The sequence below is a fragment of the Sinocyclocheilus grahami genome, unplaced genomic scaffold (genome assembly GCF_001515645.1).
Source record: "Sinocyclocheilus grahami isolate Dianchi unplaced genomic scaffold, SAMN03320097.WGS_v1.1 scaffold361.1, whole genome shotgun sequence".
Classification (NCBI taxonomy): Eukaryota; Metazoa; Chordata; class Actinopteri; order Cypriniformes; family Cyprinidae; genus Sinocyclocheilus; species Sinocyclocheilus grahami.
Window position 1 is genome coordinate 741,437 of NW_015505540.1, and position 14,246 is coordinate 755,682.

A 14,246-nucleotide genomic window follows, 5' to 3' on the forward strand; every position below is an offset into this window, starting at 1 on the left:
ATCACCACCGTTACTCAAACATGTGATAAGTTGCATCAGTTTTGCTTAAGTAGCCTCGAAGCCAAAGCTGCTATATTCATCTAGTTCTTAAGTATCTGACTGCTTTTCTCCTCCACATATACTTTGTGTCAGTAGTTTAGCAAGTGTTACATCACCAAATGCAGTTAAAACTAACTGTTGAACTGAGGATTCTACAAGCAAGGGGAAACAAAAAGACACAGATTGTATCAAAGTCACCTTTTTAGCTCAGAGAACCTCAAACACTTCCTTTGTCTAATGCCTTAAAACAAGAGTACATCTATCTGAATTTGTGATTATAATGGTAATGTCAATGTGTGCAGCCATACATAAATACGTTTACTTAGCTAATTGCTAAAGCTAACTTACCCTACATTTTTTTTGTATTTGTTATTTATTTTAGTTTTCAAATAGGGACATCCTGAATATCCTTTAAGAAAGGTTTTGTAAGATTTAACTCACTTTCGGGGATGATATTGGTACATACATTCACAAATGTAACACTATGTAAATGTGCGTTATATGCACATACAAATGTATTTAAAATACATACAATGAAAAAATCTCTCAGTCCATAAAACTGTTATTATATTCTTTAATGGTTGCTGGGTTATTAAGCCTCATGTTTAACTCTCATTTGCATTACTTGCAAAATACAGTCAAAGCAAAAAGTAGGTTTAGCCTCTTGAACTTAACAAGCATTGACTATAAAACAGCTGGTGGTGTTTATTTAACATGGATAACTAATTAGGGAACTTAGACTAGTTAGATCAGGGGTCTCCAAACTCGGTCCTGGAGGGCTGGTGTCCTGCAGAGTTTAGCTCCAACTTGCCTCAATACATCTGGCTGGAAGTTTCTAGTATGCCTAAGACCTTAATTAGCTGGTTCAGGTGTGTCTAATTAGGGTTGGAGCTAAACTCTGCAGGTCACCGGCCCTCCAGGACCGAGTTTGGAGACCCCTGGGTTAGACCATAAACTACACAACTACTATTTTCCAGCACTATTGTTGCAGAAGGTTAAAACTCAACAGGCCTTTTTAATGTTGCATGACTGACTCATAAACAAGTTTACTTAATTTAGGGCTGTAGGATGAGACTACATAAGGCACAACTTCAACTGGTTCCATTTGATTTCTTATCATTTAGATAAGAAAGAAAAAATAATAATAATTATATGTAATTAATACAGTGTTGTGGACAGAAGTATTAAAATACTTTGTCCAATTTATAAAGCCTGTTTTACACAACCTTTAACTAGATATGCTGTACAGTCTGTATGTCGTTTCTTTAAGACTGTGTGACATAAAATATATAAATAAGATCACCTACGTCCTCTTTCGTCTGGTGTCGCCATTAGTCACTGGATTCCTGTAATTTACAAGGTTTAATTCATGACATTCTCCCTGTTTACAACCCTTCCCCCATTTTACTGCCCGCTCGCTTTTGGAAAAGAAATGGAGGACTTCCCAATCCAAATGACAACCGATAGAGGGGGTGGGTTCCTTGGAATGAGTCTGGTTTAGGATTAAAATAAGTGGAGTTTTATGCACTTTACAACCACACGATTACGGGTGTAGTATTCAGGCGTTTAATAGTAAGCGTCAATATGCTGTTGTGAGAGAAACATGGTGTGTGATATCCGAGCTTCGCTGCCTGCAAGGTCGATAGACCGAGAAACAAGAGGCGCCATTAAAGCTCAGGGTCTGGGACTTAGCAGACAAATAAAAGTTTGCTGAATAAATAGTTAAATTATTGCATAAAATGAGCCACCATTGCCTTGTTTTTCCCCTTCAGCGTTAGCAATAGCATCGCAGCCTCCCTGACAGCACAGTCCTGCGCGTACGTACTAGGCTCTACTCGTGTATTCCTGCGCAAAGGAGTTGTGCTTTTTGGAGGGAGGAGGGGTGAGGAGCGTAAACTGAAACCCAAAATATTCACGAACACCTTAAACTGCATGTTTGAGAAACATCGTTTCTTGTCAACCCCAAATGCCGCCCGGGTGCTGGGGATGTTTGTCCGCATCGACGCGTGGCACGTTGTGCCTGAGAGGGGACTATTTTGCGAGAGCGCGGAAGCCTCGCGCGACGTGCCGGATCTACTTTCTGTGTGTGTTGGGTGAATGGAGGCGCAGCTCTTCCTGGTGAACAAACACTAACAGCTATAGGGCAGCCTAGCGCTACCCGCTTCCCAGAACGGCCACACACACCTTCTCCTTCACCCCCAAAACAACCCTAAACATGGCTGCTGAGCGTAAACACATCGCGCAGTTGAAATCCGGTGAGTAAAAGGGATTCAGAAAGGTGACGTTTGAATATTTTTATATACATCTGCCTCTCCCACCACGTCCTTCTTGAAAGCTAATGTAGCTCATTCTCCCCCATCTCGCAGAACTGTACTTCCTAATAGCCCGATTTTTAGAAGCTGGACCTTGTCAGGACGCGGCAGAGGTGGGTGATTTTGTCATTTAGGACTGTAAACGACATTTCTGGAGAAGATTGAACCGTAATTTGCTATTTTTGTGCTTTTTTCAGACCTTGATACGGGAGGTTCAGGAGAAGGAGGTAAGCAGCGCGAGCCCTACTCGCGTCGCATCTCACTGCGCTGCACTTTAGGCTGTTAATTTCACGCAGATTTCATATTTATGGTTTAAAAACACAAAAGCGATCTCCTAGAATTGACCTAAACCTATTTAACACTGTTTTCCCATTACAGCTGTTACCCAAAAGGATTGACTGGACTGGCAAAGAACACCCAGGGAGTTACGAAAATTTGGTAAGGGATCCCTATAACCGAGAGAGAACTTTTTAGAGAGCAAAATAAGAAATTGAATTTCCCGCAATTTTTAAATCGGGGAAAAACCTCAACCCGAACACACAGGGAAACACCGACCTCAGGGTTAGAAAGGACCGTCAACGGGTGAACCCAGAGCCTGGCCTGACCTCAGGGATGTGAGTTTGGTCACAGTGCTGTCCACAAGGTGTAAATAGATGTTCAAATTGATGTAGAAATAAAGAGACGTCATGAATGTGGTGCTATAAGGGGAAGGGAGCGGAGGGAGGAGGGACCAGTGCGCAGAGACTGAAAGCGGGGCGGGATGGAGGCGCTCTGCTCCATGTAATACAACCATAGTCAGGGTAAAATACTCCTTTTACCTTAGTTTATCGCACTTAAGCTAAGCTTTTGGAGCAGGAGGCAACAAAGCCGGAGACGTAGAGGATCTTAGCAGAGTATTGGGATTTTTTTAAGTGGCCCTGACAATATTTTTTCTTCGGAGGAAATTATTTTTGAACAGTGCTGAGAGGCTTGAGGCAGATAACACAAATGAGAGGTAGATCGAAATGAGTACGTATTCATTCATTTATTAATTACGATATTTAGAAAGCCAAATAAGTGATTAATCGGCTTATTTGCATTTTTCAGTAGCTCGCTATTCCACGGAGGAATATCACTCTCGGGAAGACAGTTTGATTTCGCTTTCGAAGTGAGAGATACCGAAATATCTTGATTTTAAAACTTAGTGTGTTTTGATCCAGCCCCTGTTATGGCCAGCCCCCAATATATATCAGTTGCGTAACTAATAGACTCGACTGTCTGTTAATCACACATGCTGTTACTGCTGTATCTCCGCCGTCTCTTCGGCACGCGGTGAAATTCACACACATTGTAGCGATAATCTTGTTATTCTGTATTCGCGATTGTCTCGCGGCTGATCTCGCGCGCCGCTACGCCACTAGATCGCGGTATGTTAAAGTGTGTGTTTGCGTTTGTGTGTGTGTGTGTGTGTGTGTGTGCGCGAATGTGACCGTTCGTGGATGATTTCACTGCCGTGTGTGAAGATGTTAAAGCCAGTGCCTGCAGACTGTGGGTAGGAATAACACGCACGAGACTTCACCGCCTGATGTTGGCGCTGTCAATTAATTTTTTTGTCAGGTCTCGTTTCCCTCGTTCAATATGTTAATGAGCTATGCAATCTGCATTAATTATCTTTTTTTTTATATGCATGCATGCATTATTACAACACAATAATTGAACATATTGAATATTGTATTAATTAAGTGATTTACAAATGTACAAATATATTTATAATATTAATATATTAAATGCATCAATTTGCCCTAATACATGTTTGTGATTGTGTATAGGTCAGATTATACAGGCACATTTCCCCTACAGCTGTTTACCAACATATGAAGATGCACAAGAGAATTCTGGGACACCTGTCATCTGTGTACTGTGTCACCTTCGACCGCACCGGTCGCCGCATCTTCACAGTAAGACATCTGGTTTTATGACAGACTAGACTTTTTTTCTTTCTGGAAAAAAAGATTGAATGTGCTTTCCTTTTTTTCTGAAATTGAGGATATGGACAAAATCTAAAGTATTGTGTATGAACTGAATTGTACAGGTTTTTAAAACAGTATGTTTCTGAAAAGTTATTTATTAGTATTTGAATTGTGAGCCCTCCCTTTGCTTCCTTTTTGAGTGCAGTATTACATCAGGTTATGGTATTTTAATTAGTTCGTCATGTTCTTGTGCTGTCAGAGTGCTTTTGTGTTTGTATGTATGTGCTTGCATAATTATCTGGGAACATATTTGAATCGCTTGACACCAGGGAGAAAATGTTTTGTACATAGTAATTTATTGTTGCGTTTTATTGCAAGAGTTAATTGAATGGATTGAAGAGTTGGTCTTTCAAAAGAGATTTCAGAAACGTTGAAAACTATTTTTTTAAGTAATAAAACATTCAGAGAATGATTGCAAGCTTTTGAGTTTGTTTAAAAACACTTTGGAATATGAAGTGTTGTTCTTATTTATACCGGCATCTCAAGGACATGCAAAAAATCAGGGAACTTCACGATTTTGATTTCCAGGCCTAGATTTGATTGAATTAATATATTTTTTTCTAGCTATGCCAAGCTCATTTTTTATTTATTAGCTAAGGATAATTATTGTAAGGACAAATATTTGATATATATAATCTCTATAAAATGTAATTACTTATCCAGTGATCCCAAATGACTAGGACAGAAATAGAAATGTATTGGTCAAAATCTGTGGAAACCTTGTTTACAGTGTATGGTGTGCAAATCCATATATTCCACATTATAAATTTCCATTTACACTCCATCATTTACCATGACCTATGATGTTTTTGCTTTTTAACATATTTAATATCGAATTTCCTCTAAATTTAATATTTAGATAAATTCTAGAATAGTGTTTCACATAAATGTAGTGTACTGAACAAGCACAATGTACACAAAGCACAATGTATCAGATTTAAATTGCTTTGTATTGAAGCCAGTGTGGCTTTAATTAGTCTGAATGCCTCATTAAACTGTATACATACAACTGAATGTCTATCCATTATGGAATTTAAAGGGATGTCACAATTTTAGGGTGCTGTTAATGTGTCATAATAATAAAACACTTGAGGTCAAGAGCTAAAACACTGAAAATCTCCAATGAACATAATAGTCTTAAATTACCTATTGAATGGAGGGACCTGGTCTCTGTTTGGTCCAGATGTCTGACTGGGTTTGGGATTTCAAGGGTTCTGAAAGCAGCTGTGGTTTTATGAGTTAACCAGGGACTTGCCCGTAAGAGAGTTATATGTTCACACTGTATAGTTACTGTGGTTCAGAAGGGCGGTTTCATAGTTTATCATGGAGTACCATTAACACAGCCATTGACTTAACTTGTCTTTATTTTACATGGCAAAATTATTTGGATAAAAGCATAAATAAATACTTTTAAATGCGGATTGCTCTTATCATATTTTGAAGTATCACAGTATCAATTTCTGGCATGTTTTGATGTGTCATTCATCATGTACAGGAAGTGGTTTGCATGCATTTTGACTCAAAAGTTTGGGACCATGAGTAAAAAGGATTATATTTTGTGTTTTTCTAGTTGAAAAAAGTTGTTAATTACAGCTTATATTATCAGCATAACAACAGTATGAGTCTCTTAGTATTCTGTTTGTCCTCTTTTTACTTCAGTGACAGCAGCACTCGAGCTGCAAACTCCACAAGTTTGTGTAAAACCTGATGATCATGTTCTCTTGCATGATTTGATGATGATCCCAAGAGCGTATTGTGCTTCAGTGGAAACAAGAACATCTGAAAGTCTCAGTAGTACACATGATCAGTGTCAGAAATGCACGTATTTGATTAGTGACCTAGGAATAGTGAAGAATTTTAAATATTGAAGGTCCATTTTACATCATAATGTTTTACATTTTTCAAAATCTTGAAACCTATTTTGAGTAAAAAACAAACAGTCTTTTATTGTGGACTGTGGACATTTTAAAGACTCTGTACACTACCATTCAAAAGTTTGGAGTCAGTAAGATTTTTAATATTTTCTTTTAAAACTTTTGTTCAGCAGGAACTGATCAAAAGTGACAGGACAGACATGATGTTATAATTTTTTTTTTGAACTTTCTGTTCATTAAAGAATGCTGAAAAAAATGTATAATGTTTCCACAAAAATATTGTTCTTATAAATATTGGACTGTTATAAATTCTTTTTTTTTAAGCATTGATAATAATAAATGTTTCTTGAGCAAAAAATCTGCATATTAGAATGATTTCTGAGGACTGGAGTAATAGCTGCTAAAAATTAAGCTTTGCCATCACAAGAATACATTACACTTTAAATTTGAATATTAAAAAAGAAAAGTTATTTTAAATTCTAATAGTATTTCACAGTATTTCCATTTTTAAAATACTGTGCATGCATTTTAAATACTGTGCGTGACCAAATAAATGCAGACTTGGTGAGCATAAGAGACTTCTTTCAAAAATAAAAAAAATCTTACTGACCCCTAACATTTGAACCGCAGTGCGTGTCCTTAGTAAATCAGACTCTATGGGCCTTTGTTGGATTTTCACTGAGTAGTTCTTTTCTTTCATCCAATGTTGTGCTACACTGGAAACGCTGTCTTAATTTCTTAGTGACTAAAAGGGTATTTTTAGACAATGAGCCTTCTGATCTCACAGGGACAGATAATGTTTTGACTCTGGGATAAGTGTAGAGGTCAAAGGTCGTTCTCATGTTCCATCTGGGTAAGCATACTGTTGCTCGGTGACATCATCATGTCCACAAACTTCTCAAAGATTGTGTGTGTGTGTGGGTAAGTGCATGTGTTTTGATTCAGGCATTTCTCGGACATTATCTGACTGTCAGCCTTTGGCATGAGCTGTAGTTAACGTTTGTCAGAGCTCTGGTTTTAAGCGTCCTGTAGGATCGTGCTTGTGTGTTTTTGAGTGTGCACTCTTGGGTTCCATTTTACTCTGCAAGTTTTTAATGCTTCAGAAATGGCTGAACAGCAAGGATTACTCCCCCTCTTTCTGCCTCTCCCTCCCTTTTTCCTCTATCTCTCTCTCCTACTCCTGTTCTCTTTGTCTTTTCCTCTTTCAATCTTGGTCTCTCTGTGTTTTCTCCTTCGCTCTGCTCCTCTTTTTTATTTCTATAGGTCTTTTTCTCCCGGCGTAGGGGGGTGTGTCTGTGCACACATGTTGAAAAAAAGTGTTTATTTTATGGAATTGGCTGCGAGCCACAAATAAAATCATCTCTTTCATATTCCTAAGCCATTAGCCAGTGTGTCATTGGCATTTCGTCTGTGTTTAACAGATCTTCGGGAATGTTCATCTCTGTGTGTGGCTTGGGGATAATTTTTCTTTGCTCAATTTGATATGCATGTGTGGCCTGCTAAAATCAATGTTATTATCACAGTTAATTCCAGTGTCTGGAAAGAACAGTGATATTTTTTATGTTGTTAAAATCATGCTTATGAAATGAGGAGGAAAATGGCAAGCTGATTATCTTAGGGGTAAAAATGCATCTTTCAATAAAGCTGTGAATGATAGATGGGGTTCAAGTTGTTGTAGGTAGCGTTTGCTTTTTTATGGTCCTCTACCTGTTGTCATGGAAATGCAATGCCACAGTGCTGCGTTTTTAGGTTAAAAGCATTTTTGATTCACCTTGCAGTAAATTCACATTGGACTCGCTAAATGTAGTATTAGTATCAAATAGGAACATTTGTGTTGGAAGACATTTATAATGTTTATGCAGAAAACAAAGGGATGATATACAAGTTTGGGGTCAGAAAGAATTTTTTACCAAGGCTATATTTATTTTTTTGATCAAAAATACAGTAAAACAGTGACATGAAATAATAATACAAATTAGTTTTCTATTTGAAAATATTTTAATGTAATGCCATTTATTCCTATGATGGCAAACCTGAATTTTCTGCAGTCATTACTCCAGTCTTCACACAGTCCTTCTATTATACTGATTTGGTGAAATCAAGAAACTTCTTATTATTATTATTAGGGCTGTCGCGATTCGTCGATTTTATTCGACTATTCGATTTTTATAAAATCCTCGACTTCATTTTGCTTGCGTCGACTAACCGGCAAAATACCGGAAGTGGCGCATTTCACGGACGAGAATCCATAAAACACATTATTAGACTGTTTCCCAAGGCTGCATGATATATTAAACCCATTTAAAAATCATAATTAAGCATAATTGTGGATTCACAAACGCGACAATTTTTCGATATCGATACCGATACCTTGACTTCGATACCAATTTTATGAAATCAATTTTAACAAGAACATTAGAACATTATCTAAAAAATAGAAAAAAAAGGTTTTATTTTTCAGCTTGTTGGTGTTTATACAATCTCAAAGACTCTTCTCCTGAGCCACTGCACAAAGGAACAAAATTTAACCAACACAATAAATCAGTGCAAATAGTTTTAATAAAGCTCAAATAGTCTTCAGTTTACACATCTGTTAGGCTACATTTACACTAGTGCGCGTTCGTTTTAAAACGCATAGTTCAGACAGAATCATGATTTCTATTTATTTTCCACTGATTTACTGATGAGCATTAGCAGCTTCCAGCGCTGACTGCCTGTGTTCTCTCTTCCATGATCGCTGCTCTGAGTCTGAGGTAATAACATATTTAATTTCAGCAACATTACATGGCCAAAACACACATTAGACGGCAATCAGAAGTTATTACAAACATTCGATGTTGGTTTAAAGTGAGTTTTGAGTAAAAGCGGAATATAAATCTTATTTATTATCTTATGTAGCATGATGCTACAGTTTGCATGAATGGTCATATAACACGCGCTTTCGGTCGTGTAACGTTAGTATGAACGGACATCTGCATATGATCGGAACTCCACGCAGCTCCCGCGCTACTCTCCATTGGAAACGAATGACTGAATGACCGGTCTGTCGCTTGGAGATAGTGGAAAGCCGGCTTGAAAAGCAGTGGAAACGCCAGTATGACGAGGATCGTTTTCATTTTAAAACATAAACGCACCAGTGTAAATGTAGCCTTACATCTAAGGGGGCTGGGACGCATTCGCACTACAGCCTCACGTGTGTTCCACATCTCTGGGTGTAACCGGTGTAAACTAGCAGGTGTGTTCAACTTGACGCGGACTGACTGTGCAGACCGATCAGTGTATTACAGTACCACGAGAGCTAAAGAGAGCAGACTGCTCCGTGCGCTTTCGATCCGTTCTCGCAGATGTCAAACACTGATCGATCTGCGCCGCACCTCTTCTAGTCGAACACACCGGCTAGTGCTGCAGGCTTAAGGCCAAAGTATACTTCGACCGTCCGCGTCCACATTACGTCATTTTCGTCATCAGGAGGGCTCGCGGACAGCCGCGCACCCCATCCGCGTGCAGGCAATTTTTTGAGACTGCGCGGATGGTCCGCGTACAACAGCGCATGCGCGAGGGGAAAGTTGAGACAGAACACAAGTCAAACTGCGCCTGTGTCAAGCTCGTCCATCCGCACTCATCCGTGGTTGAGTATACTTTGAAAGCTGTGCGGACGCGGCTGTGCTATTATATATGTATTTTAAGTAATTTTAAAGGCTATTGTTCACTTACATCTATTTTTATTACCACAAAAAAAAATATTATAATTATAGGGCCCTATGAAAGCCGTTTTATTTCCAAATTCAGGTTTTTTTCCATTTTCATTTTTCTATACTCTTACTCTGTTTTAATGGTTAAATTAAATTATATTAATCAAAAAGCCTGTCTAATTAATTGAGTTTTACAGTTTTATCTTTACCAAATTCTGTTTTCCATTATTTTCTGGATTCCATTTGAATGATTCCATTAAATTTTAATAATCAAAAACATCTCCAATTAATTGATTTATTAAAAAAATAATAATTATAATTTTTTTCCTAAATAAATATAGATTAATCTAAATAAAAATAGTCGTTAGTGGCAGCCCTACTTATTATTATTAACAATGTTGTGCTGATTTTTTCATAATTCTTTGATGAACAGGAATTTTGAAAAGCTACATTTATTTGAAACATTATTTGTAGCATTATAAATGTTTTTACTGTCATTTTTGATATATTTAATGCGGACTTGCTGAAGTAGCCAGATATACACTACTATAAATATATTTGTGATCTACACCAATATACACTACTGTTCAAAATTTTGGGTCTGTAAGATATTTTAATGTTTTTAAAGAAGTCTCTTATGCTCACCAAGACAGCATTTATTTAATCAGTAAAAACAGTAATATTGTGAAATATTATTACAGTTTAAAATATTATTACAGTTTATTTTAATATATATTAATATATATTGTTTATTTTCAAAATGTAATGTTTATTTATGTGATGGCAAGGTGAATTTCAAGCAGTCATTACTCCAGTCTTCAGTGTCATATCATCTTTCAGAAATCATTCTAATATGCTGAATAAAGCTGTTGTGCTGCTTAATATATTTGTGGAAACTGTGACACGTTTTGTATAGTATATGCACACACAATCGCACACCCACTCACAGAGACAATGTTTAATGTGTCGTAATCCTGTTTTGGCTGTTTGCGTGTGTGTGTGTGTGTGTAGTTTTCTCCTCTGTGCAGTGGCAATAGGAGGTTCCTGTCCTCCACTGGAGCTGACGGCACCATCTGTTTCTGGCAGTGGGACGCATGCACGCTCAAATTCGGGTGAGTTTCCTTTATTCTTGCACACATCTGTGGGGTTTTCAGTTTTCTTTGCCATTCAGAGCAAGTATTTAAAGCTGTTTTTGATTAATGCAAAGGAGAAACATGTAATTATAGCATGCAGTTTTCTTTTGAACCAAACTAAAATATATGTTTCAGTGTTTTCATTTTTCATGTATTATTTTTGCAGTTCCATTTTAGTGCAGATATTACACCTTTCACCTTTAATAATGGTCATAAAAAGGCCACTAAGAGACTATATTTTGGCACTCATAACGTTTCTGTGTGTTTTATATGTGTGTGCAGGCAGCGACCCAGCAAATTCATCGAGCGGCCCAGACCAGGCGTGCAGATGATCTGTTCCTCTTTTAGTGCCGGTAGGCCAGAAGTGTCAAAGCTGTTTTCTCACCTCTACCTGCTCTTGTTTTATCAGTAATACTTAATCCTTCACAGCCTGTCACAGGAACCCATGTGACAAAATGCTGTCGTTACAACACTGAGCTTGTAGTAAAACCTGGTGTGTTCAGAAATGGGACATAGAGTCTTTTTGGAGTTTAGAGACACTGATCAGTGGTATCTGCCAGATTGTGTAACTGCTTACCATATGACATATGATACAGTTGTGATCTTATATATCATATGAGATAGCAAATGGAAAAAAACGTGTGAGAAACAAAATGATATTCTTAATTAGTGTTTTTGACTTTTTTTTCAGTACAAATATCTAAACATCCCCAGATAGATTTACTTGAGAAGGACATTTGTGTAAGATGTTAAGACTTAAGAAAATATGTCTTAAAATTTTGTGAGGATAATATGGTTAAAAACTTTTAAAAAATTGCAAACGGTAATATCATTCAGTATGTATTCTCTGAAAACGAAATGATATAATTTTATTTCCCATTGTTTTAAAGATGTTTATATATTGTTATTGGAAAACAATCCATTACTGTTTGAGATTTTTTTTTTTTGCTGTTCACATACAGCATACATCAGTAAACATCACTGTTTTATAGAGCGGTGCACATACGCATACACAATTTATGCAAATGTAAACACATTAATACTACGCCGGTGGAGGTCTTAAAGGTACAGTATCAAAAACTGACCATATCATTTTAAGGGTCAGAGAGAGAGAGATTGTCATAACTAAATTATGAGTGGTTTTAGTGCAAAAGAAAACATTGAGTGATTGCTTTTTATCTCACAGAAGCTGATAAAATATTGTGTTCTGTATGAGCACATCGCATGCCTTTTAGTGTAATACATAGTCAACAATACAAAAGCCACGTTTAGTACACTTTAAAACAAAAACTCTTCCTTATCCAGTTAACTTAATTTACCTGTTATTTGTACTCAATTTTATGAGTTTACAGAGGTTCAAGTAATTTTGCTTCTTTCTGTAAGTAAATTCAAAATGGTAGAAGTGGAATTTATCATTGTTGTACCACATTTTACTAAACATTTTAGAGCAGCAATGAAGTTTTCAATTTTAGTGGATTACATTTTTATCAGTGTGCTTCATTAATTCCTTTTCCTGAAGCCTTTTCATGAATATTCGTATAGATTACTTTTTTGAGCATAAACCTATGCGTGTGTAGGTTTGTGAGTGGCAGTAGAGATGGCACAGCGCGGGTATGGCAGCTGCAGCAGCAGGACTGGCGAAGCATTCTCCTGGACATGGCCACTAAACTACTTGGGTATGATAAACATTAATCACTGTTCAAAAGTATGGCTCAATTAATTGTGCATTAATGTTACATTTTGTTTGCTAAACAATTGATCGTTAGCAACATAATTACTTTGAAGTCTCGTGAGGGCAATTGATTCTGACCACACAGGAGCGACTGAGATGCGACACTGTAAAGCCACCAACAGAATCGCCATGCAACTCCAACAATGGATTCATATTCCTATTTGGAAAACCGATCATCTTAACTTAATAAAACAATGTAAAACTATGAGCAAACAAATCCCATCTGGGTTTGATTTTTATTTATTTTTTTGATAAATTAGTCTTGAGGTGCTCTTTTCTCATTTATTGATAAAGGTCCCATCAGTCTGTAGAAACATAAACATTCAGTTATCTAGTCAAATTATAGTGGGGGAGTCGCACTGAAATGTGAACGTCTGGAATTCAAAATGTAATTTATAGCTAGAAATAAGCAGAATTTTTTAAACAAATAAACCTTATGACATAGAATCTTACAGTAATTGTTTTTCTTTTTTTAGACATTCTAGTAATTCATGTTAAATTTTAATTCAAAATTCCGCTCATTGTTATTCTGATAATATAATTTGAATGCATGTTTATGTGTCTTTCTGTGTGCTGGTTTGTCTCTCATTGCTCTTGCTCTTTAAAAGTAGACCAACTGTAAAGCAAAGTTAGAAAAGTCAACACTATTTTGAAAAAAAAGTAATTTTCTTATTTTCTGTCTTTTTAGCAAGTACAACCCTCCACCTTTAGAGGACAAAGTTACCAAACTGAAGGTGACTATGGTGGCCTGGGATTGCAATGACAACACAGTCATTACCGCTGCGAACAACTTGACATTGAAAGTGTGGAACTCTTACACAGGGAACCTTATTCATGTATTGATGGTAAGAGTGTAAAGATCTCTTCAGGATGACTGAAAGAAGGCAATATGTAATGAATAATGTTGTCTTTATGGCCCTTCACCCATAGGGCCACGAGGATGAGGTGTTTGTGTTGGAGCCACATCCATTTGATTCTAGAGTGCTTTTCTCTGCTGGACACGATGGAAACGCAATCGTCTGGGATCTGGCAAGAGGAGTCAAAATACGCTCTTACTTTAACATGGTAACGCTCCATTTCAGATTGCATCACAAATCTATGCAAATCTTTTGGTTTATTGTGTCTCACAAACATCCTTTCTCTATGTGTGTGTTTGTGTATAGATCGAGGGTCAGGGCCACGGTGCGGTCTTTGACTGTAAGTGCTCTCCAGATGGGCAGCATTTCGCTTGCACAGACTCTCACGGTCACCTGCTCATCTTTGGCTTCGGCTCTAGCAGCAGATACGACAAGGTAGTGAATGCCTATGTCTCAGACCCTATTTTCAGAATGAAATATTAGCATACTATTTGCTGCATTTTGCTCACTCTGATTTGAATAATATACTGTCACGTTGTCGCATGACCTCATCACATTACATGTTTTATTCAGTCTGGTTCCATTTTAATTCTAGTTA

At 37.2% G+C, this 14,246-nt stretch overlaps 1 protein-coding gene across 1 annotated transcript in view; it reads left to right on the forward strand.

Moving 5' to 3' along the window:
* Positions 1-1,515: 1,515 nt before the first annotated feature.
* The window catches only part of LOC107549027 (PH-interacting protein-like), a 28,548-nt gene continuing 15,817 nt past the window's right edge, over positions 1,516-14,246 (forward strand). Inside the window, exons 1-10 of the mRNA XM_016229929.1 lie at positions 1,516-2,294; positions 2,406-2,464; positions 2,549-2,578; positions 2,730-2,789; positions 4,160-4,288; positions 10,938-11,038; positions 12,637-12,735; positions 13,480-13,636; positions 13,722-13,856; positions 13,955-14,083. Coding sequence (XP_016085415.1) covers positions 2,255-2,294; positions 2,406-2,464; positions 2,549-2,578; positions 2,730-2,789; positions 4,160-4,288; positions 10,938-11,038; positions 12,637-12,735; positions 13,480-13,636; positions 13,722-13,856; positions 13,955-14,083 — 939 coding nt within the window. The 5' untranslated portion in view covers positions 1,516-2,254. The remainder of the gene's footprint in view (positions 2,295-2,405; positions 2,465-2,548; positions 2,579-2,729; positions 2,790-4,159; positions 4,289-10,937; positions 11,039-12,636; positions 12,736-13,479; positions 13,637-13,721; positions 13,857-13,954; positions 14,084-14,246) is intronic.